General features: G+C 33.7%; 1 protein-coding gene across 2 annotated transcripts in view; it reads right to left on the bottom strand.

Annotated features, from left to right (window-relative positions):
• KCNH7 (potassium voltage-gated channel subfamily H member 7) overlaps nt 1-26,283 on the bottom strand; it is a gene marked incomplete at both ends in the record, with an annotated part of 472,381 nt that overhangs the window by 32,548 nt on the left and 413,550 nt on the right. For both annotated transcript variants that reach the window (XM_080799570.1, XM_080799569.1), the window contains 2 exons: nt 11,335-11,534; nt 22,212-22,611. In XM_080799570.1, the coding sequence (XP_080655696.1) occupies nt 11,335-11,534; nt 22,212-22,611 (600 nt within the window). The remainder of the gene's footprint in view (nt 1-11,334; nt 11,535-22,211; nt 22,612-26,283) is intronic.

The raw sequence follows: 26,283 nt of genomic DNA, 5'->3' as shown, positions 1-26,283 counted from the left end.
TCTTGACAAATTAGGATTAATCAAAACACAAATTAATACTCCCTATGAAACACTAAACCTCAAGTGTGATTATCACATAGATGATGCAAGTAATATATTAAATCTTAAGTCTCTGCCCTAGAGCACAGCCTTTATATTTTATAGCATTTTCTGATTCCGAGAGAATCATTGTTTGCCATGTGGGCATTCAGCATTTGGTAAATCTTTACCACTTACAAAATACCAAACCTTGCTCTTGGTTGTTTTTAAGAGCTAAGGTATTCCCTAATTTTGAGGTCATCCCAGATCATATTATTGCTATGGTTATGATTTATTGTTAAGGAATAGGAAGCACATGTTTTTCATGTTTCCTTGGGGATTACATGTTTAATACATCATGTTCAATCAGTGGTCATGATAGGTGGGTTCTTTTAGCAGTTTTAAGCATTTAAGTATACATAGCCCTAGTCTGAAGCTCAAACTGGTTTTCTATCTGCTTCCTTATTTTACCTTCACATGGCTAATGAGAAAGAAGAATTATTTTATTGTATAGGAAGGGTATCGTATCTGGCCAGAGTGAAATATTATGCAATCCCTCATGGGGCCTTTATACACCTTGAGAAAATTAACTTATTTTCTATGTGTAACTTTTGAACATTTATCACATGGTTACATCATTTAGAAGCAAATCATGAACAGAATAAAAACTTGCCACATACAGACATGGAAAACAACATCGTAAATCCTGAACTGATTTTGGTGTAAGTAAAGATTCCCTAAAAAATGAAAGAGTCTTTCCTCTTGCTTCTTCTTGTCTCTCTGGCAGCTCTCACGACCGGTTCACAGCATGATATGTGAGATGTTTCTTTGCTTTCAGAAGGACACTCAAACTTTAAAGTGACCCCAATTAAGTCAGGGCCAAGGATGAGTTGGAGTGTGGGTAATGATGAGTAGGCAGAGAGGATTTATTGCTTTATATACATGTCCTTGTTACCCAGACTCTGGAGTTCTGCTAATTCAGCAACAGCCTGACTTAAAAAGGATTTATAATATAAGGTCCCAAGATGAAGCCATGGAACCCACCAGGGTTTCTAAAGGTAATAGGAGGAATCTGAACACTGAGAAACAATTTCAGGACCTTCCCCTCAACCCAACTCCTTGAAAGAGGGACTGAGGGAAGGCATTAACAGAATATAACTATAGTGGGGTCTATTGGATGCTTTGCAAATACCTCTTTCCAAATGGACTGATTGTAAATGACCTGAGCTTGCTCACAAAGAAAGGAAAAGGGGGTGCAATCTTCCAGGTAATGAAAAGAATGATTTAAGTACCACTTTGTACTTGATATGCCATCTTGAATTTAAATCTAGTTTTATGTTTCAGAAACATCTCTCATATGATCATATTTTAGAATCAAATATTTTGATTGACTTGTCAACTTTATATAAGGAATAGAGAGTGGTGATAATCCCATTTTTATATGTGAAAGGTGACTCATAAAGGCAGTAGGGAATTTATTTGTAGAAGAACTAAGACTTCAAATTTATTTTTTAATTTTTTTTAAAGATTTTCTTTATCTATTTGACAGAGAGAGATCACAAGTAGGCAGAGAGGCAGGCAGAGCGAGAGAGGGGGAAGCAGGCTCCCCGCTAAGCAGAAAGCCCAATGAGGGGCTCAATCCCAAGACCCTGAGATCATGACCTGAGCCAAAGGCAGAGGCTTAACCCACTGATCCACAAAGGCGCCCCTAATACTTCAAACTGAGTCTAGGATTCTATCAACTATTGTGACTTGCCACAGCTTCCCATTAGATTGGATTTCTAAAGTAGTTCCCAATATGTTCCCCATTCCTTTGATTTATTGGTTTTTATCAATAACTAACAAAGAATAGAAATGTGGCATAAATGTCATTTTCACTTTGTACCAGTTAGGGTGTTTGTTCCTCAGAAAGGTTAGGGCCGGACAGCAATTCCAGTTGTTTTCTAGGGAAAGTGATGACTGTATCAACAATTGTATAATTTGTTACAAAATAGGAGAAGCTCCCAAAATAGTTGAAGTTCTTTTACTCCTAACAGATTCCTCTTCCATAAAATGTATTGATTCTTGCTGCCCCAGCACTCTGAATGTCCCTGCACATTTCTACTCCACCAACTGAATTTTAAACCAGCTGTGTACATTCTGAAACTTATTTATGCCGGCTGTATTGTTAGTGGAATTATATAATTTAATCATATTTTACATAAGAGGGTAAACTATGTGTAAAGAAAAGAAAACTGGTTTCCCTCCTCCCCAATAAAGCTAAATACTTTGGAAAATCTGAATAAAAGATGAGTCATTTTAAATACTACAAATACAAAAAATAAATAAATAAATAAATAAATACTACAAATACAGATTTCTTCTACATTAAGTGTAGGTGCTTAAACATTTATAAAAGTAGAAATGTTATGTAGTTCATTAACTCTGACTATAATCCAAAAAATTAGAAAAATATTAAAAAGTGACCAGAAAGTCAGAAATACATGGAAATTAAGAACAACACTTTATGATAACCTTCAGATCAAAGAGGAAATAATGTAGCAAGCAGTAAAAGGAGAACACGTCATATCAAAGCCCATGTTACCACAGACAAGCTTGAACTGAAAGGAGAATGTAGTCTTAATACCTTCATTTTTACAGAAGAAAGACTCAAACAAAAAAAGACCTTAATACAGAGACACCTGGGTGACTCAATTGGTTAAGAATCTGCCTTCAGTTCAGGTCATGATCCCAGGTTTCTGGGATCAAGTCTCACATTGGGCTCCCTGCTCAGTGGGAAGTCTGCTTTTACTCTCCCTCTGTCTGCCACTCTCCCTGCTTGTTCTTTCTCTCTCTGACAAATAAATAAATAAAATCTTAAAAAAAAAAAGACCCTAATACAATGTTAAAAATAATAAGACAAAAAATAATAAGACAATCCATAGAAATAAAAAGAAAGGGGAATTAATGAAGGCAGACTCTGGAAATAAAAAGAATAGTAGCAAGTATAAATTCATGTAAAGGCTAGTTCCTTAAACAAAATCCAATGGAATTTATAAATCTTTCAAAAGCCTGCTACAGGAAAGAAGAGAGAACAAAAATATACCAGTTTAGGAATGAGAAAGCAGATATACCTGTTGATACAGAAAATACTAAGTGAGTTAGAAGAGAATCCTACATTCAATTTTACAACTTTGAAAGCCTAGATGAAATGGATGAATTCTTCACTAAACAGACATACTAATATTGACCAAGGAAGAAACAGAATACATAATTACCTCAATAGAGTTAGAATGGTGATTAAAGACCTGCTATGAAAACCTCCAGGACCACATGGTTTTACAGATGATTTCTTCCTATAAGTGTATACTAATATCATTATAAAATACATGCAAAATTCTAAAAAATTTACTAACCAACAAAATGAACAAAGAATCAAAAACTTTATGACCAAGTAGGATTGATTTCAGAAATGCAAAGATATTTTAAAAGTATTAGTCTTAATGGTGAAGTTATTTTTATTGAACTCAGCTATTACTACTCAAAATTGTTCTGTAGAATCTAGTGAACTAAAAATCATGATACATAGTATTTGAAAAGAGAGAATGAAACTATTTCTTTTTGACACTGATATGACTGCATATCTAGACCATCTAAGAGTAAATCCTCAAAGAAATCCCCCCAAACTAAACCAAATTATATTAGACTAAGAAAGAGCTCTATCAAAACAAGACAGGGAATTTATTAAGGTGGTTGTAAGGAAGACAGTTTCACTCTTCATTATTTACAAGCAAGTAAAGATAGAAATGTGTAATGTATTTCATTTTTTCAATTGATTATGCTGTGTAAAACTTAAAAATAAATGTAACAACAAATATAAGAATTTCTAAGAAAAAAATATAACATTTTATTGAAGGAGATTTTACTTCTAAAGATCTATTCCAGTGGTTCTCAATCCTGGCTTTGAAAATCAGGACAAGATCTCTGAACTATGTAAAGAAAAGTTGACTAATTGGACCATATCTAAAAATAAAAAATAAAAAATAAACCTTTTAAATCCAAAAGATATTTTTAACAAAACCTACACATTGAAAAGAGATTGGAAACAAGTTACAATATAGATGACAAATAAAGCATTAGTATCTATAATTCATGAAGATTTCTTATAAAATAATAAGAAAAAGGTAACAAAAACTATGCAAAATGCTACTATATATAGGTAATTTATAGAGGAAACATCCTGATTAACCATATCTGCTTTCTTATAATGCTTTGACCTCACTGCTTGGTGTCTGCTATTCAGTATTAAGCACTGGTCATAGATAAAGCAGACAAAATTAGAGTTAGATTCTGGGCCAAACCTCCCATCTTAGAAAATACGACTAATGCCCCAGTTTCCGGGCATCCACACATAGTGATTCATAGTTAGAACAAGTGAAGGCTAGAAATGGAACTCCGTGATTCAAATACAACAATTATACCTATGTGGAGTGAAACTTTGGCTTATCTTCCCACTCTGGTAGGTGTTTCTAGTTACTGGTAACTTTCAGTTCTGTGTGTGTTATAGAGCATTCTGATCGGAGAAGATTATCACTGGAGTGGGAAAAAAAATGAACTAACATAGCTCTAGAGCATTAAAAGGTACCAGCTAGGGTACTGGAACCCACATAAGAAAGATTCTTATCATTCCTAAGTTGAGTGTAGATTTCTACTGGGGGTGACCCACCTGACCAACAGGAGCCCAAGATGCAAACAAAAAAGAGGGTGTTGTTGTTGTTGTTGTTTTTAAAGACTATCTGCTATGGAAGAGGCAATGATTATTATTTTTCTCTGTTCACACTCATCTCCATGGATAGCAATATGTCTAAACCAAGAAAAACAATGAAAATATATGTAAATTCCCTAAATAATGGGGCCCTATGGCTGTAAGAGCAATTGGCATGGATGAACTTACTTTTGCTTATTTTCAACCTTAAAAAAAAGATTTTAAAAACTCTGACATATTGGGTGGAATACTGACATATCCATTTTAATATAAATATCTAGGCCCCTGTAATGTCACAGGTAATTCTTGCATTAAAGAAAACACTGGAATTTTATTTTGGGAGAAATTGTGAATGACTTGACTTCATTAGGTTAGATAAATGCTGAATTACTCTAATATCTGAATTAAAAGGGACTTAAAATCATATTTACAAAGAGTATTTTAAAACTGAGATTTGAGGACTCTCTGTATTTTTATTATTGGTTAAACCTGTGTGGAATATTAAGCGATCTTAACAGATTTGAGTTTAAATTACTCCTCTGTTTCTACAACTCCAAAGAAAGTATGCCACATCCTCCAGCCTCAGGAATTGCTCTCTAGGGTCCTGTTTGAATAGTACCATTATTTTAAAGAGTTAAAATATCCACTATCCTACTACTGGAAGAGGAACATCATTAATGAATGGAGAAAGTGGAATATGTTCATTGCCTCAGTGTGGTGTTTCTGCAATGATGGTTTTTCACGTGTAAGGCCCAAGGCCATGCTGTCATTTCTCTAGGCTCAGGACCCACTAGAGATAAGATCCTACAGTTAAGAACTCCCTTTGCACAGAAACAGCATGGTGCCAGGTGTAAATAAGTCCTTCTTGGTAATGGTTGGAGACCAGGATGAAGTGACCAGAATCATCTGTGAAATATGATTTAGCGCATACCATTCATGACCCGAAAATACCAGACGCCTGTTTTAAGCTTGATATTCATGTCTAGGGGCTCCGGATGGTATTTATTGTTCTCTGGGTATTTGTGAGACTTCAGAATGAATAGCTTGGTGAAAAATTGAAAGGACATGTGCCTTGTCCTTTCTTAAGCACCTGTTGTTCAGGTTCTGGCTTTAGTAGGCAAGTATGTGTGCTAGTAGGAGATTTCTTGCTAGGCAAAATTTTACTACCTACATAATTTCTGTAGAGCCAGGCAGTTTCTGTTAACTAATCAACATATCTATAAAAACATCTTTTAAAGTACATTGTAGACAACTCTTTTAATTCAAGTTCTAAAGGTAAGAAGGTATTTCTTTACAGAAAACTAAAAGATGTCACCAGTCCTAAGGATCATTATCATTTAAATGCAGGTTTTTGACAGTCTCCATCACCTATTTTTAAATGTGTGAATTTATTTGCTAGGCTGTATGGAGAAGCAGCATGTCTTTCAAAGTTCAGTAATATTTTCAAAGCTTTTTGCACATTGATTCCTGATTTTGAACCTATGCTTTTTTGTTAAAATATTACTGGTCAAACCAAAAATAATCAATGCAAATATACGGGCTCACCCATGTAAAAATTGTGTTGTGCTGTTGATATCTTTCAATGCAAGTGATTTTATTTTCTGAAGAATTCTTAGAAGCAGAATCCTTGGCTACTAGAGGAACAGATATGAGGGCTCCATAGTTTTAATCATTTTGTTAAGCTTTATGACTAATGAATCAAATGTTTTTCATTGACAGTATTTATCAACTTGACTACATAAAGGATGATTAGAAAAAGTTAAGGGAGGATAAGAACAATATGGTGAAGACAAGCCATGTTATTTTGTATATTTTGCTTTACATTTTCATAAGGTTTAATGTCACCATGATTGTTTTTATATGAAGTTGCTGACTGAAAGAGCTCATTATTGCCTTTCACTGTGGTGTATCAAAACAGTCTGTGGGTGGAGGAGATTTGAATGTAAAGGTCTGGCATAGATGAAGTCATTTTGGGAAGTGAAGAGAGTGGGTACAACAAAGTTTTTGTTGGCATAGAATTAGATTATGAATGCAGATATAATCAATGTTAGTAGTTAGCAGTTAAGTAGATAGTAGCTAGTAGTAAGTAGGAGGAGGAGGAGGTGGCTAGTAGGAAGTAGTTAAGGTCAGTAGTTAGAGTTAGCAAAGGGTATTCTGACAGGTAGCAGTGGAGCTGGAAAAGAGCCTTGGAAGGAAAGGAATCAGATTCTCACTAAGATGCTTCTTAGAAATCATATCGGCTCCAAAGAGTAAGGATTTCTATTAAACAATATGCCATTATTTATTAATTTCATTTCCATTGTGATTGACTTTGCTGGGGGCATTATAAATGAATGCTTTGTCACTGAGAGTCCACTGTGGTTCTAAGCATTTTTAGCCTACTTGGTTGACTCTTGATTGAAATCTCTTAAGAATTCTCCCCCTCTTCAACTCTTCTCTTATACCTCCTCCCTTCTGAGGACTTAATGTACTCTCTGCTTAACCAAGGAGACTGGACCATGTAGTGCTAGTACCATTGAGTTTTCTTCTTTATTCCTCAAAGCCAGTGCTTTTGCCCTTTCTCTTTAACGAAAACTTATCTATCTACCTTGCTGAAACATTCATCTCTCTTCCTAGGTTCTTATTCCAACTCCTTTCTATGTTTGGTTTTCAAAATTTTCTCCACTGATGCCTCAGGATTAAAAAAAAAAAAGTCAGTTGTTCCTTTTCTTCTGGAAATAAATTAAACAAAGTTGTTTCTGGATTACTTGCCTCAGTTCTTCTTTGTGCTTCCCCACATATGATCCTTTATTCTTGTTCTGGTTTTTACATGAAATGATCCCCTTCTGTTCTCTGCCATCAACAATTCATCATCAAAGAAAACTAGAAGCCCACTCAGAAACCAAAAGAGTAGGCAGCAAATAGTTTAGAATCTTCATTCTCAAGTGGAAAAACTCCCATAATAATTGTTCTACATATTTAGCATATTCGAATTCTGGTGCTTTACACACATTTGACAATGACAAGTGTAATGAAATTGCAGAGAGGTTAAGTGACTTGTCCAAGATTAGTGGCAAATTGAAGTGCTGATGTTTAGGTCTTCTGAATTCCTATTCCTAATTTGTTTTATATTATTAGGCATTACTGGTGAGACATTTTTAAGGTAAGAAAAAAATTCTTCATTAAATGTTCATAAAGTTTTTTTCTTCCATGTCAATATATTTTTAAATTATGAAGTAGTCTCTGTTATAAATGATTTATTTCTCTCCACCCAAAATGATGTATAAAGCATGGTTACTGGGGCTTTTCTTCATTCAAGCCAGGCTCTTGTATGTCATATGAAGAAACTTGCCTCTATACTGACATGGAAGATGATTTTCAGTTCTTGCCCATGTTGTAACCAAAATCAATGCTGGATAATGTCAGAAAGTTTCAGACTGTGCCAGAGGACAGCTTTGATTGGGGGAAATTTCTTGAGATGCCCTCAGTCTTAATATGAGAAAGTATCTCCTCTTCCCCTAACTAGTCAAATTTGGTGGAGAAGAAGGGAACAGTTTTCCAGAATTGACCAATAGACATTTTTTAGATTATTTTCACTATTGCTAAGCCTGACATTAGACACAAAAGAACACTTTCCTTTCTCTAACTTCATTCTCCTGACCCTTTTCCTTTTGTACTCTGAACCAGTTCTTTCCATTGAAAGGAGCCCATAAATGTCCCCTGAATGCTTTTGGTTCTGGAACATTCTAGCAATAGCTATTTCAAAAAAAGCAAAAGATCCAGGGAATAAGAACAATGGCTGCACATTTTAGGTAGATTCACTTCTATGCTGTGAGATCTATCAAGGAATCAAATGTTTGGGATTATGAAGAATAATTTTGAGTCAATTAATACAGTGTGATCGGAAAACTTGTACCTCATCTCGACATGGTTGAACAGTAAAAAAAAATGACCTGAAATGTTTCATGAGAACTTATATTTAAGGTTATAATTAAATAAAATAATATGAAATGATGATGTAAAATACAACAGTTTGATGTACTTTTATGTATCACAATACATAAATTTAAATCACTTTAAATTATTACTAAATTACTATTTAGTTAAAAATAAATTAATAAGACACAGGGATTATAACAATGTGGTTTTGGAGGTAAGAAAATCCACTTTGATTTCTTCTTTTTTTTTAATCTCTCAACAGTCTAAGAGTACAGTTGCTTTTCTCTAGCTTTTCTTCTATACATTGTACTGAATAAACAAGCATCTTCCATTTGCTGAGTTTTCAGTTATCTTGCACTTTGATTTTTTACTCACTTTGTAGTCACAAGATGAGAAATGTAGACACTGTACAAACAAGAAGTTCGTGCAAAGTCAAGCTCTCAAAACCACATGCAAGACTCAGTGGCACATGGTTTAGAGCTCACACACTCCAGGATCATGTAATACAGGCATGCAGATGGGAGGAAAGAAAAGCACCTACATCATGAAAATAGAGGATGATGAAAGAGAATGACATTTTCTTTATGACAATTATCTAATGCAAACCGTATACCCATAAGCTTTACCAGATTGGAGGAAGGAGCAGTTAAGTGCCTTTTTGTGGGGAGGGGGAAACTGTATATAAATATTACTAGAGGTCAAGTTGTTGTTAAAGTTAAGGATTTCTATTCTGTACTTGGCCTCTTCCAGGTTATCTTCCCCAGTTCCTTGCTTTGTATTTCCTCTGCTACATCATGCAATAAAGATCAGAACTAACATTGGAAATCACTTAACAAGCTCTAAACCTGACAGATAACAAGGGTGTTCTCCACAATTTACACGAGAATTAAATTGGATATAAATACCTCCTGTTCTTACCGGTGGGTGTTGTGATTCCATGTATTAAGGTGTGAAGCAGACAAGAAAGAGATAAATCTTTCATAAGTACATTGTAAATAGGCAAGTGGTATATAAACCATATTCATAGGTAATAGAGTCAAACAATGAAAGGTAAATAGTTGTCAAAAAATAGACTTTATCACAAAAATGTTCACAAAACTAGTTATATGGAGAGGGGATGTACAATAAATAATTGTTGATTACTGTTATTGAAATAATCTGGCAGTATGGAACAACAAAATTGGGTGACACGTGTTTTGATTAAAAATTCTTGACACTGCTTCAGCCAACCCGCGTAAGAGAATCCCCAATAGTTTCTGAATGCTGGTATCTTTGTTCGACAATAATACAGATGGAAATAAATAAAGTGATCCGTTTGTCAGTGCTTTCTAATGAGATTAAAATGTTATCTTAGTGATATCAATTTATCAAATGAATTTTCACAAGTAACTTCGGGATAATTAGAAATAGCACATGGGATTCAGTTATGCTTTTATATGAAATATGCTAACTGATAAGCTTTTCAAATTAAAATTTTTATAATGGCGTGTCCTTATTTGTCAGTCAAATAAATCACACATAGCTTTGATAAACTTATCCTTATATGGCTTTCAAATTGGGCAATATTTGGAATGCCTTCTGTCCTTTTACTTCTAATTTTTAACCTTTACTTTTTATTAAAATATTGCTGGTCAAATAAAAAAATGTCAATCTAAACTGGATAGGCTTACTTATGTAAAAATTGTATTATGCTCTTCATGTCATTAGATGTGAGTGGTTTTATTTTCTGAAGAATTCTTAGAAACAGGGTCCTTGCCAGGTGGAGGAATTGATAGATGGTAGGGCATCATATTTTTAATCTTTCTTAATATACCTGTGATATGCCATAGAATTTGCATATGTCACATAATTTATCTTTAGGAATCAGTCTCTATGGCGAAACAGGTCAAAAGAATGTGGCAATTCACCTAATAATAAAAAGTGCTCTTTAGATCATGTTCATATTATTAGTTATGGTCATTTTTAAGAATTGATAGAGGTGGGAAGAATTATGAAAAGTGATTGTTGATGTTGAATTTGCTTAAAAGTTATGAAGAATTCCATATTTCCCCTTTGAAAGGAAAGATGCATTATACCAGGTACTGTAAAAGGGCACATGGTTAATTGTTGTAAAGATAGAAAATTTGTCCTTAACAGAAACATGAAATTTCCTATGATAAAATGTTTATGGCATGCTTAAGCTCCCCTAACCTCTCCCACAAATCCTCAGTGTCCTGTTTTGTTTTTGTTTTTGTTTTTTAAGGAATGTTAACTTTGGATTTCTGTTTGGGGGCATCATAGTGGTTGTTACTGTTTATTTGTCAAATCTTAATGCACATGGGTCCAACTATTTTTTAGGGTTCTGGCAGCTAGGACATGTGGTAAAAGCCCAAATCCTATCTTAGCAATATTCTCTCTAACTGGAAGTGGGAACTCTACTACACACAGTTATATCAGTTTGCATCATGTTATAATGCCTTTGCCACACAATATAACTAGATATAGCACCATGCAATGCCATGAATTGAGAATGAGAGACTATCTCCAGGGGAGAAAATAAACATCCGAGAGGAAAACAAAAGCAAGGGGTTCAAAGCTGGTGAGACTGGGTTTCCCACTTGGACTGTAGTTATAATGCCTGAGGTACTTCCATTTTGGAAAACAGAAATACATACCATGTTCATGTCAATGCCATTGGTGTATGTCCACGCGTGCTGGAAATATTCTTCAAGCCGTTGCCTCAGAGGGTTGGGGATTTGGTGAAAGCGAATGAACTCTTTCACTCGAAGCATCTGCATGTGGTACCTGGCAGTTCCCGAGTATAGTCTTTGGATAATTGCAGATACATTCCCAAAAATGCTTGCATACATTAGTGCTGGATTGGATAAAAAACAAAGTTATGGGGGAAGACTGCACTTTGGCTTCATTTTATCTTCTGAGAATCTCAAGTATGTAGATTTTTTTATTATCTCAATCCAGTTGTAAGGATTTACCACTGGCCCACAGGGGAAAAAAAAGTTAAGCCAATAGTGTCGTAAATTTTATAATTTTGATGACAAATCTGGAGAGGAAAAATGTCCAAACTCACCATGGATTCTAAATTAAAATATAAACTCAGATTGTTTACACTATCAGTCTATGATCTGGAGTATTGACTAGAGATAAAAATGCATTTAGAATAAACATTTTCTTTGTTATATCATAAGGATGTATGTCAAAGGATTACTACAGATATATTTTCTGGAACTGGAGTTAAAGGATTAATTTTTAAATTGTGACATCTCTGACTTTTGGCCTCAAACTTAACCTATCAATATTAAAAAGGCTATTATAAATCTTAAGATTATTTTGAATACTTTGGTTTTGCTAAAGAATGATGAATTGTTCTAAGGAACTCGTAATTTCCTTAGAGTATTTATTTGTATGCAATTTTTAATCTAAAATAATTCATTTTTACAGTATTTCTACATGTGAAATAGGTATCCCTGGCTTAGAATATGAGGATGGAATTTTATTTTTCTAGAAAAAAATGGGAAACACCTTTTTCTTTCGTCTGTGAGAAGAGAGAAACTGCTCTATCTTTGCCATACATTTCAGTACTTAGGTTGAGTACCCTTTTAAGTGGTTTCTGGGTTAAATCTTTGTGATTTAACAAGTTATTTGAGTATCTTCTCTTTCCTTTTATGTTTGTATTCAGTTTCTAGTAATTCTTAAAAAAAGTGGTGTATTCTATACAGTAAGTCAAATCATGATACATGGTCTGTATTTTGAACTTTGGGTGTGTGTTAAAACCTTAGAGAGAAGTAGTGTTATGTTTAAGACACTGGAACTGCTCTATTCCGAACAGGTGGTAAAAATGAACAGCTTAAAGTGTTTGATTCAACTGTATTCAACCAACAAATCCAACTCCCCCTCCCCCACACTTTACAAACCATTACTTCTTTAAACGACTTAATCATTTTTGAAGTAGATTTGGCCAGATTCAGGTTAAGCACTTTAAAACAACTTATCTTCTTGGTCATTGTTTTCTTTTCCATCTTATCTTTGTCTTTTGGTTAGTATGGTCCTTGTTTGCCATAGATATCCCAAATAAGAGAATGTCACAGAGAAAGGAATGGTCCTTTGTTTTTATCTATTTAAAGGGATGAGAGTTGGGGAGACCTCTAGCGAGCCTAAATTGGGATGTGTGAAAGACAGTAATTCTCAGTAAGATAGACAAGCTGTTTAGGTTGGATCTTCCACAGAAAAAAGACTCGAGCCTAATCTAAGTAAATGAATAGTTGAATAAGAACAGAGTTAGCAATACTTGCCTGAAACCGATTCTTGTGATTAAAGGAGATTCATGTGAAAAATGTATTTTACTCTTCCCAATTGTAGTGTTGGAAATATTTATGCATGCTATTATATCTCCAAAGTATCTATCATTTTTTTCAGGAAATAGTTTAGTTTGTACAGATTAAGTTCACTTGATTTAATCAGAGGGCACATAATCAATGCCAGTTATTTTACCTAACCCACATACTTTGTGGAGAATCAGGGAAAACCTTATTTTGTTTGCAATAAATACTATGGTTTCATTTCCATATTGTGGTTTTATCTCCATACTGCCATAAAAATGAACCAAGACATTAGTTTGGGTCACAGACAGGCATTTCCACTTGTTGACAACATGGCAAAATCTAGATTATAAGCATATAGTTGAATACATGAATAACATGTATTTCTCTTAGGTAGTTCTATGTCATGGTTTTTAAAATTGTAATGAAGGCATGGATTATTTTTTCTGGTTTTTTTTTTTTTTTTTTTTTTTTTTTTTTTTTTTTTTTAGGAACAACCAGAGCTAAAAGCTGTAAGCAAGAGAGAAGCACAGTAAAATAATATTCTTTATATATCATTTAGTTAATGCCCACCAATTGGCATAAAATATGAGTCAGAAGTAAGATGGCAGATGATATAAGGACATTTCTCTCCTCAACTCAATATTTTATTTAGCTTTCCTCAATAGGGAGTTCTAATTTCATCAAATGGTTTGTTCTAGGTTTAGCTATCATAGAAATAAAGAAGGTATATCCTAAAACTTCCTTCAACACACCACCCAAAATCTGATATGCTAAGCAAACTAGTAAATTCAGTTGATCATTAGGCATTAGTTGAAATGTGCTTACAAAACAAATACATTTCTTTTCTACCCATTACACAAACTTTTAAAAGTTTTAACTTAAAAACATAGATTTTATAAGCATGTAATTTATATATAATAAAATAAATCTGTCTTAATTGTACAGATTGATTAATTTTGACAAATGTATATATGCTGCTGCAAACACAATCAAGACATGGAACATTCTTGATACGGTACATTACCCCAAAAGATTCCATTGTGTTTGTTGGCTGCCTACACACTCACTTTAGAACCTAGACAACCACTGAGCTCCAATGTATGTCATTACAGGTTAGTTTGCATTTCCTAGGATTTCATATAAATGGAATCATGTGTGTATTCATTTGTGTCTGACTTCTTTTGTTTAACACGTCTTTGAAATTAATTCTGTTGTTGTATGTATCAGTAATTTGTTCTTTTTTTCACTCTTGTTTGCATTGCTTGGCCCTACCGGTTTATTTCTTCTGTTGACAGAAATCTCACTGTTTCTAGGTTTGGGCTATTATGAATAAAATTGCAATGAACATTTGTGTCAAGTCTTTGTGTGGACACATTTCCATTTCCCCTTAAACACCTAGGAGTGGAATTGTGTGGTATGTATAATTTTATAAGAAACTGTTAGACTGTTTCTCAAACATGTGTGAAATTATAATCCTTCCAGCAATGATGACAGTATCAATTGTTCCCAACTTAACAGCTGGTATTGCCAATCTTTCATTCTAACCTTGTAGTGGGCATGTAATATCTCTTTTGAGTTTTAATTTACATTTCCTAATGACATCTTTTCCTGTACTTATTGGTCATTCATACATTTTGAAATGTCTCTTTAAATCTTTTGCTCATTTTTTAAATTGAGTTGTCTTTTATTATAGAATTGTATGAAATTCTTGGTATGTTCTGCATACAAGTCTTTTTTTTTTAGATCTAAGTATTGAGAATATTTTCTTCTAGTCTAACACTTGCATGCTCTTTTTCCTAGCAGTGTCCTTTGAAAAGCTGAAGTTACTAATTTTGATGAAATATAATTTATCAATTTTTATTGTATGGTTCAGGAATTTTTGTTTGTTTGTTTCATTTTTGGTAATCTGTATCATTCAAATAACTTCTCTATCACATCTAAATTGTCATACTTATTATAAAGTAATTTGTAATGTTATTTTATTATTATTTCAATATCTTTATAATGGGTAGTGATATCTCTCATACAAGACATTGGTAATTTATGTTCTGTTTCATTAGTCTAACTGGAAGTTTATCAATTTTACTGGTGTTTTAAAGAGTCAGAATATACTCCCATTAATTTTCTCTAATGTTTGCATGATTTCAATTTTATTAACTTTTGCTCTTATCTCTATTTATTCTATTTTTATGTTCAGTTTGGGTTGTCTTAGAAGCTTAGACTTTGATTTTAGATCTTTCTTTTTAAATAAAAACACTTAAAGCTACACATTTCTTTCAGAGCATGGTTTTAGTTGTCTCTTACACATTTTGATACATTTTATTTTCATTTTCATTCAGTTAAATTATTTTCTAATTTTCCATGTGATTTTTTCTTTGAACCATAGGTTATTTGGAAGTCTGTTACTTACTTTCTTTCCAAATATCTGTACCACTCTTTTCTCTTCTCTCTTCTCTTCTCTTCTCTCCCCTTCGTTTCCTCCTCTCCTCTCCCCTTCCCTCCCCTTCACTCTTCCTTTCTTCTTCCTTTTCTTTCTCTCTCTCATTGATTTCTGGTTTCTCTTGTGATCAGAGATATACTCTGTATGATTCAATACATATAAATTCGTTGAGTTTTTGTTTTGTTTCTGGTTCAGAATATGGGTCACTCAGTTGGTTAAGTGTCTGCTTTTGGCTCAGGTCATGATCCCAGGATCTTGGGATCTAGCCCTGCATTGGGCTCCCTGCTCAGCGGGGAGCCTGCTTCTCCCTCTCTCCCTGCTTGTGATCTCTCTCTGTCAAAAAAACAAAACAAAACAAAACAAAACAAAACAAAAAAAAAAAAAGAAAGAAAGAAAGAAAAAAGAAAAGAAAAGAAAAGAAAAAGAAAAAGAATATGACCTGTCTTGAAAATTTGATTTGTAGTCCAGCATATGGTCTATCTTTGGTGAATATCCCACATACACTAAAAAAGAATGTGTATTCTGCTGGATTCTATAATGCCAATATGTCAAGTTAATTGACAGTATCATTCAAGTCTTTTGTATCTACTGATTTTCTCTCTGCTGATTCTATGAACCATAGAGGGAGTAGTGTTAATTGCTAACTATAACTGTAGATTTGTCTTGTGAATTTGTCTATTTCTCTTTTAGGTTTGGTCAGTTTTTGCTTAATGTAATTGCTCTGTAACTGGGTGTTTACACACTTAGGACTGTGGTGGCTACTTTGTCTCTGGTAATAGTCCTTGTCCTCAAGTCTGATTTGAAATCAGTACTGCTCTTTACATTTTCTCATAAATAGTGAATGTGGATACATCTCTTTCCATCTTTTTCTTTTATCTGTCTCTTTATATTTTAAGTGTTTTCTTTAGATAGAATAGAGATGAAACTTTTTTTTCAGAAGAGTCTGACAATTTCTGCAGTTTAGTGAGAGTTTAGCTCACTTACATTTAATGGAATTATTAATGTGTCTGTGTTTAAATCTACCATTTTGTTATTTGTTTTCTTTAGGTTCCCATTTCTCTTATTTCCTGTCGTTTGGTTTTATTAATTTTATTATTTAATTTCATCTTCCCTATTGATTTGTTAGCTGTGCTGAAGGAGTTACAGTATGCATTTTTAACTTATCACTCTGGACCTTAAATAATATAATAGCTCTTCATGGATAATGTAGGAATCTTACAACAATATACTTCCATTCCTTCTTCCCATTTTTATACTATTATTATTATTATTTTTAATAATTAAGTTTTAACCAAGAGGTTGGAAAGAACACTTTAAAGATTTTATTTATTTATTTGACAGACAAATCACAAGTAGGCAGAGAGGCAGGCAGAGAGAGAGGAGGGAGGAAGCAGGCTCCCTGCTGAGCAGAGAGCCTGATGCGGGCTCAATCCCAGGATTCTGGAATCATGACCCAAGCCGAAGGCAGAGGCTTTAACCCACTGAGCCACCCAGGCACCCCTTTTTTATACTATTATTGTCACATTTTTAATTCTATATGTTATAAAACCCAAAATTCATTCTCCTAATTTTAAAAATTATTTTTTGAAGACATTTAAAAATGGGAAAAAAATCTTTTAAATCCATCTACATATTAACCTTTTCTGGTGTTCTTCATTTGTTTTTCTGGATCCAAATTTTCATCTTAATAACATTTTTTTTTTTTACCTGAAAAACTTTATAATTTCTTATACTCTGCTTGTGATGAATTATGTCAGGTTTTATTCGTCTGTCACTTTTGAAGGATAGATTAATTGAACCAATATTTCTGTGTTGACAGATTTTGTTTTTATTTGGGCACTTTAAAGATTTTATTACATTGTCTTCTGGCTTGCATTGTTTCTAATAAAAAAATATGTTCTCAACCTGAAGTTTTTCCTCTGTACATGATGTGTCTTATTTTCTCCCCTCTGGTTACTTTTATTAAGACTTTTTCTCCTTATCATCAGTTTTCAGTAATTTGAGTATGATATGCTTTTGTGTGTGTGTGTGTGTGTGTGTGTGTGTGTGTTTTGCCTGTTTAGGATTCACTAAACTTCTTGAGTCTGTGGTTTCTAGATTTTATCAATTTTGGAAAAATTTCAGCCAGTTAAAAAATATTCTTATGGTTCCCTTCCCCATTTTCTGGGAGTCCACGTACACATTTGTTAAAGTGCTTGGTATTGTCTGCTAGTTTCATCATTTCTGTCAATTCTGGTTCTGGGCTTTAGTTTGTTTGTTTTAGTAAGATTTAATTGATGTACAACATTATATTAGTTTCAGAAGTACAACATAGTGATTTGATATTTGTATAGAGTCAGAAATGATCATCACAGTAAGTCTAGTTAATATTCATCACCACACATAGTCACAAAGTTCTTTTCTTGTGATGAGAACTTTTAACATTTACTCTTTAAGCAACTTTCAAATATACAATACAGTATTATTAACTACAGTCACTATACTAACCTATTTATTTATTTATTAACTGGAAATTTGTACCTTTGATTCCCTTCACGCATTTTACCTGCCCCTCACCCCCAGCCTCTGGTAACCACCCATTTGTTCTCTGGATCTATGAGCTTGGCTATTTTTGTTTGTGTTTTGTTTTTGTTTGTTTGTTTGTTTGTTTGTTTTTTAGATTCTACACATAAGTGAGAGTATAGGGTATTTGTGTTTTTCTGACTTGTTTCACTGAGCACATAATGTCCTCAAGTTCTATCTGTGTTGTCACAATGGCAAGATCTCATTCTTTTTTCTTTCTTTTTATGGCTAAATAACATGCCAATGTAAGTATACATTACATGCTCTTTATTGATTCTGAGCTAAATTTTTTTTCTCTTCATTATTGGTTAGATTTTCTTATTCTTAACACTTCAATTTTTTGATGAATTCTGGACACTTTAAATAGAATATTGTTCAATGCTGGGTATAAATGTTGGAGATTGTTCTTACACACAGTTAAAATACTTGTAGATCAGTTTGTTCCTTTTGAGGCTTATTTTTTAAGCTTTGTTAGGGATAGACTAGCCCTACTACTATGGCACTATTTTTCTGAAATTTCTAATGAATACTTTTGATATTCAATGAGGGCTTTTCACTCTGACAGGGACCTGAATATTTTTAATACGTGTGAGCTCAGGAAATTGTTCAATTTATGGTAATTCTGGTATTTATTACACAGGCCTCAAGTTTCCCTCATGCATTCATGACTTAGTATTAATCAGTAGACCCAAGGAGGTACCTCTGCTTATTAGTGGAGGTTTCTCTGCCATAGCTGCCTCTTTTCTTGTTGTCTGTCTTGCAAATTTTAGCACTCTAGCTACCATGACCTCTGATCTTGTTTTCTTAACTGGATGGGATCACTGTTATCTGCTTATGTTGCTTTTCCTTTCAGTTTGGTCCAGAAAGTGACTCTAGGCAGAAAGCTGAAGATATCATGGGGTCCATTTTATTTGTTTTCCTTCTTCAGAAATCAAAATTCCCTACTGTTTTCCAATGACTGAAAACAATTGCCTTCTGTATTCTGTTCAGTTTTCTGTTATTTTCAAAAATTTTGTGGGAATGTGGTAAATTTTCAGTTATTCCATTATAGCTAAAAGCAGAAATCCAGTAATTTTTTTTCACATGCTATAAAACAAGACATTCTCCCAAGATGTTTGTAAGAAGGTTAGAGATGGAATACATTTACCTTCATTTACTGGTTTATGTATTTTTAAAATTAAATGTGTATATTATATTTATAATATTTGAACAAAAATATAAACTATAGGGTGCCTGGGTGGCTCAGTTGTTAAGCATCTGCCTTTGGCTCAGGTCATGATCCCAGGCTCCTGGGATCGAACTCCACATCGGGCTCCCTGCTTGGCAGGAAGCCTGCTTCTTTCTCTCCCACTCCTCCTGCTTGTGTTCCCTCTCTCTCTGTATCTCTCTCTGTCAAATAAATAAAATATTTTTTAAAAAGCATATATTATAATACATAGATATAAATATATGAGCATAACTTATATTTACACTTATTTAATGGCTGCTTAAGTTTCTCTTTATTTTTTGTCTTGAATTGCATACATTTTTAAAATGAATTCTCTGGTCACTCTTCTCTGTACACATTCAGCAATATAGTTGGTAACTGTCTTTGCAAACAACAACTTTTAAAATATATCTACAGACATTTGAGTTGTTTGCATTTAGTTAGATGATCTCTTTTTATGTTTAATTTTTAGTTTCCTTGAATTATATTGTTGTAAGAGAGATGGTAGATGCTTTGTTTTTTACAACTTGGCTTCAAATTTTTCTTTTTGAATGAGGATTGGTTTTAAAGAAGTTTAGGGATGATAAGAGAGTACATCTTGATAACTAGTGTTAGTATATACACAACAGTTTACATCATATTTTTAAGATAATGTACATTATTTTAGGCTTCAATTTTTATTTTTTTAAGGATTTTATTTATTTGAGAGAGAGTGAGAGAGAGAGGGAAAGAGAGCATTAGCAGGGGGAGGGCCAGAGGGAGAGGCAGACTCTCTGCTGAGCAGAGAGCCTGATGTGGGGCTGGATCCCAGGACCCCAATATCATGATCTAAGCCGAAGGCAGATGCTTAACTAACTGAGTGACCCAGGTGCTCCTATTTTAGGCTTAAATCAGGGCCCTCGCGATCTAAGGAGTATGTGTTTAGTATAGAAATATAACTAAACAAAGACAACCAAATCATTTTCTAACACAGTTGGATCTGAATGGAAATATCAAGTGTAGATGCACCCATATACATGAAATGGCTAAGCACATTTTGGGGCATTCTTCTTATTAAGTTTTAAGTCTTAATTTGACCTTTTTTTTATTTGTAGCATAACAGGTGATGACACAACTCTCCAGGAATACCTATAAATTTTTTCCTGTGTGACACTGAGCTCTACATAATTCCCTTTTGATTAAGGTTTGTAGAACCAATCCATTACTCAATAAAGCATATTATGTGGAATGAGGTTCTATTTTACTCTACTCAATTAGTTAGAATGTTTTCTCTTTTTCTAAAAGATGAAAAATACCTGCAGAAAACAAGTATCCTTCTTTAAGCATTTATAGAAATAGCCTTGTATTATATTTAAGAGGGAAGGAAAGAAGGAAGAAAGGAAGGAAGAAAGAAGGAAGGAAGGAAGGAAAAAAGACTGCCAATTATCCTGATTTAGGTATTAGAGATTGGATATAGACCAAATAAAGAACTGAATTTCCCTAATTTAAAATAATTCACGTGATAAACAGTACTATGTATTTAACATAATCCTCAGAAGTGATGAGAATTTCTAAGTGGTTAGCAGGTTAGAAAATTCTTTCTTGCAATTTCTAAGTTTCAAGATGTAGGTTCTGTTTTATTTATTTAAAAAATATATTTATCTCTACACAGATGTTTGAATAATTAGGAACAAACTTTTAAAAATTTTCTTGGTTTTCTACCTATTTCACTAAAATTGATAATCACTATACGGTATTTGCTAGCAGTTATAATCACAGAGTGGCTGGGACTGTGTTTGCCCTGAGAGATTCAATCTCTGGAATGAATTTTTCTGTTTCCTAGTAGGTCCCTTTTCCATTTCCTTCTGGGTGCAAGGCTACTTCTGTGTTTGTAGCCCAGACTTAGCCTGAATCTGTAGAATATCTCAAGAGTTTTTAGAATATAATGCTATTTACCCATACAAATCTTATTAAAATAACAATACTGAGACATATATATGAAAAGCAAATTTTAAATACAATGAACAATAAATTGGATGAATTGATGTAAGTTTCATAAATAAAGCTTACCTAAGTACATTTCATTTGCCTATGTGTTAACATTTAAAATCAACTCTGGATCTATTTTCAGATTCGTACACCATCTAGGAATGATGCCCTTTTTTAAGCTTTAAAAATCCATTCTGGTTTTGTCAACTGCAGCTTGGTATCACAGCAGTTATCTTTAGTGACTCCACACTATGATTTTTAAAAATACTAAAATATCTTTAGTTGAACATATAATTTTTTGTTTCTTATTCTAAAAATATATCTCTTAATGATGCTCATGTCATCACCCCATTACAAGGTAAAGAGCAATCACTTAAACTTTGAAATAATATCATAGGGAAAGGAATTTTTAGCAAATAAGTGGTGAAAAATACATATATATATATATTTGTCTATAAATACAGATATATTTAAGAAATATATTATTTATGTTATATAGAAATATATGTTACACAGAAATATATGTTATATAGAAATGTTATATATGTTATATAGAAATATATTTTTCTATTTAGAAATATATATGTATATCTGTATATATATTTTTCTATCTAGTAATGTGTTATATATGTATATTTATCTCTATCTATCTAGTAATGTGTGTGTGTGTATATTTCTATCTATCTAGTAATATAAGCTAATCTTTCCTATTCTAATCTGGTCTCAGCTTAAAATAGAAAATAACCACTACCAGTGGTTTTACAGCAGCAAAAGTGAACTATAAGTATGAATTTCTGGAATCCCAAGATCTACATTACTCCAGTTTATGTTTGTGGTTTTCTGAGGTGCTGAAAGTCCTTTTGGCATCTCCCCTCCACAGACAGAATCAGGTTTGATAGAATATAATACCCATATATGTAATTCCATTATCTCTACAGTTTTCGATAGTTTTTTCTTTGCCTTACTCTGAATTGTCTAAGATATCAATTTTGTGATATTTTATCCTAATAGATAACAAAAGAGATATCTACTTACAGCCAATCAACATGACACAGATTGAAAAGATTTTCTCCGAATTGGTATTAGGAGACACATTCCCGAATCCTACACTGGTTAAACTGCTGAAGGTAAAATAAAGTGCTGTGACGTATTTGTCTTTAATGGACGGTCCAGAACTTGAGTCACTGTCATTGTAACGTTTCCCAATTTGTTGTCCTAAGGAATCCAACCATCCGATTTTGTCTGTCAGGTAGGGCCTTTCTACATTCCCAATTGCATACCAAATGCAAGCCAGCCAGTGAGCTATCAGGGCAAATATGCACATTAAGAGCATTAGAACAGCAGCGCCATATTCTGAATATCGATCAAGTTTCCGGGCCACTCGCACAAGACGAAGGAGTCGAGCTGTCTTCAAAAGACCAATTAATGTTGTTGTCTGTGGAAATAAATGTGTACGGTCAGAAATGGTTGGCAAACAATTCATTGTATGTTCCTGTGAAGCAAAGTAAGTAGAAACAGGTTAAAACAATATGGCAGCACTGAGGATGAATGCATATTTGAATTAAGTATTAAGGTGGTTTTTTAAAAATTTTACATCTGCTTTGGGAAATACTTTTAAAGTCTGTGGTACATTAATTCATTATCTTGACATGCAAGACCCATGGGACAGAGACTCCACCTGTCCAGTTTTATGTTCTAACCAAGTGCCTTGAAGATAACAAATACTCAGTAAATTATTCCTTCACCAATAAACATCACTGTGTGTTGCTGGTGTGGCTAATAAGGGCCACACACTGGGATTACAGTGTTGAGCAGGCAGACATGATCACTTTCATAACAGAAAGAGACATTTACTTACTAGACAAAATGCCTTCTCTAATAAGGAGAAACAAGGTCCACTGTCTTGCGGGGAGAGATAGTTACTTTTTAAAGAAACAAACAATAAGCTCATTTCAGGGTGAAAAGTGTGATAATGATAATAAAGCAGAGTGGTATGAGGGAGGGTGTCTGAGGGCATGGTCAGCATGGCGGTGACTTTAGAAAGAAAGGCCAAAGAAGATCTTGCTGAGGAGCTGATGTCAGAGTTGAGAGAAGCCCGCATAATGAGCCAGGCAAGCACATCATTGGGAGACTTATTGGATGATTGTATGCATGCCTTATGCACTATATTTAAATTCATTTTTACTTCCTAAATATGTTACATTGATGAATTGTTTCTTGATGTCCCAATGATATGATGTATTTTTCTTTGGGATGTGATATGTGTAACTAATTGTATGATTATTACTGACCAGGTATCTAATGATAGGACACTTCTATATAATAACAGGATACTTAACTGGTTGTTTGGATTTGAAATCTGATAAGTACAAATTACAAGTTCATTTCTTAGGTTTCCTAAATAATGTCAGCTATAAGTACTATATAATTCACAGGGCATATAATTATTCCATAGTTACATGGTGTTTACCAATCAATTATTGAGTCATTTTATGTGTTCATTGTTGGTGTTTATTTTGCAGAGTACAACCAACTGTATTAAGAACACTTATATTTTAATTAAAGAAATAGCACATGTCAGAGCTACTGCCCTCTATGTATTCATACTGACTTGGAAAAAAAAAAAAGCACTAAATGTTAAGAAAAAGAGTTTCATTAACATTCCATAATAAGTGTTGTAGTTTCTTTCTCTTTCTTCTTTCCTTCCTTCCTTTCTCCTTCCTTCCTTCCCCTTCCTTCCCCTTCCATCCTTCCTTCCTTCCTCCTTCTTTCTTTATTTCCTTCTTTCTTCCTCTCTCTCTCTCTCTTCTTTCTTTCTTTCCTTTTTCTTGTGCCAGAGTGGTCACTAGGAGAAGGGGAGATCCTTCAGTTTCCTCTGAATTATTTTCAGTTTGTATTGGAACCTTGTAGAGATGAGAAGAGATTATGTTGGGATGTGCTTATCAGATTTGGGCTCTGGTCTTTACTCATTATGGAATGTGTGGAAAAGCGGGTCTTCCTAGTTTTCAATGTTGAGTTATTAATTTTCAAGGTGGGATAAAGAAAACGGTATTTTTTTTCTTCACAGTTGTAAAGAGTTTATTGCTTCTTGATCAATAAATGGAGAGTTTAAGTTAGTATTAGGTTGTTCTCTGGAAGAAAAATCAACTTCCATCATTTGAATTATCAACATTTTAACTGAGCGGCTATTTTTTTTTTCGAATTTAGTTGGTTCTTTTTTGTTTGTTTCAAGTTTTTATTTAAATTGTAGTTAGTTAACAAATAGTGTAATAATGCTTTCAGGAGTAGAATTTAGTGATTTTTCATGTATAACACCCAGGGCTCATCACAGCAACTGCCATCCTTAATCCCTATCACCCATTGAGCCCAACCCTCCAGCCCCACCCACCTCCCCTCTAGCAACCCTTAGTTTGTTCTCTATAGTTAATAGTCTTTTATGGTTTGCCTCCCTCTCTCTCTCTTATTTTTTGTTTTGTTTTGTTTTGTTTTTGCTCCTTAAATTTCATGTATGAGTGAATTCATATGGTATTTGTCTTTCTTTGACTTATTTTGCTTAGCATAATACACTCTAACTCCACCCACGCTGTTGCAAATGGCAAGATTTCACTCTTATTGATGGCTGAGTAACAGTCCATTGTATACATGTACAACTTTTTTTTTTCCATTTATCAACTGATGGACATTTGGTCTCTTTCCATAATTTGGCTATTGTTGATAGTGCTGCTATAAACATCAGGGTACATGTTCCTTTTCAAATCAGTATGTTTGTATCATTTTAAGTACTACAATTGCTGGGTTGTAGGATAGTTCTATTTTTAACTTTTGAGGCACTTCTGTACTTTTTTCCAGAGTGGCTGCCCCAGTTTGCATTCCCACCAACAGTGTAATGGGCTCCCCTTTCTCCTGCAACCTTGCCCACATCTGTTGTTTTCTGTGTTGTTGATTTTTGCCATTTTGGCATGTGTGAGGTGATACCACATGCAGTTTTGATTTGTATTTCCCTGATGCCAAGTGATGTTGAGAATGTTTTCATATGCCTGTTTTAGCTGATTTGTTATATGTTAGAACTTTGGAACAAACAAATGGATGCATGAATTCTGCATCCATACCAGTCTGTCATCTTGGACAAGTTGTTTATTTAATTTCTAAACCTCAAATTTTTCATCTCTAAATGGGTATAATAATGCCTCCTCACAGGGTTGTAGACAATGCCCCATTAATACTAGCTTTCTATGTTATTTAAATATCCCATGTGCTTTAGTTTCCATCAGTAAGCAGGAACAATATATTGTGAAATAGATTGATAGAACTAACACATTTTCCAATGCATTACTTTGATAGCTAGAATTCCAGCTAGAGGCTTCTTAACACCAGCCTTTTGGCCTCCTCAGGAAATGGCAGTAATATTAAAGACAAGAGCATCATTTAGATGCACTGACTGCTTGGACATCAGTAACAGGAATCACCCTGGTTCAATGTGTCTCTTTCTACACTTCACAGTTTCAGTTTGTGTGTTTTTCTTCCTTGCTCTGTTACCTATTTACTTGTGTTGCGAAATCAGAAGTATTTGAAGATTATTGTTTAAAACTTTTTATCTTTGAAAGAAAATTTCTCTCTGAACCTCAAAAATAAATGAAATACAATGAAAATTCCCTAGGGTATTTGGTTAATGAAGTGAAATGCTTCAAAACAAATGAGATGTTTTAATAACATATTGTGATGATAAGTACTAAGGACTCTTCTAGCTGCCAAGAGAGTAAAACAAAAATGATGTTATTGAAAAAAAAAAAAAAAGAAAAAGAAAAAGGAAGCAATCTTCTGTGTAGGCCACCTCCCTCCTTTCTCCTTCTTTCAAAAAAACATCTGATTCTTCTAGGATTGTATCAAAATCTAGGATAGTATCAAAATAGTAAGTTCTTTAAGCAGATAAATGAATGTAATTTATATAATAACACATAAGTAACATCTTTTCTGGAAAAAAAAAGCTTAAGAAATATAGCACATGATGAAGTCTCAACCCAACTGACATTATTCCAACAAAATAATTGCAGTTGTAGAGCAAGAGGGAGGGAGAGAAAGAGAGCAAGAGTGGAGGGAAGAGGGAGAG

The sequence above is a fragment of the Martes martes genome (assembly GCF_963455335.1).
Source record: "Martes martes genome assembly, chromosome: 3".
In the NCBI taxonomy this organism is placed as follows: Eukaryota; Metazoa; Chordata; class Mammalia; order Carnivora; family Mustelidae; genus Martes; species Martes martes.
This window is presented reverse-complemented; position numbering and strand designations above follow the sequence as displayed.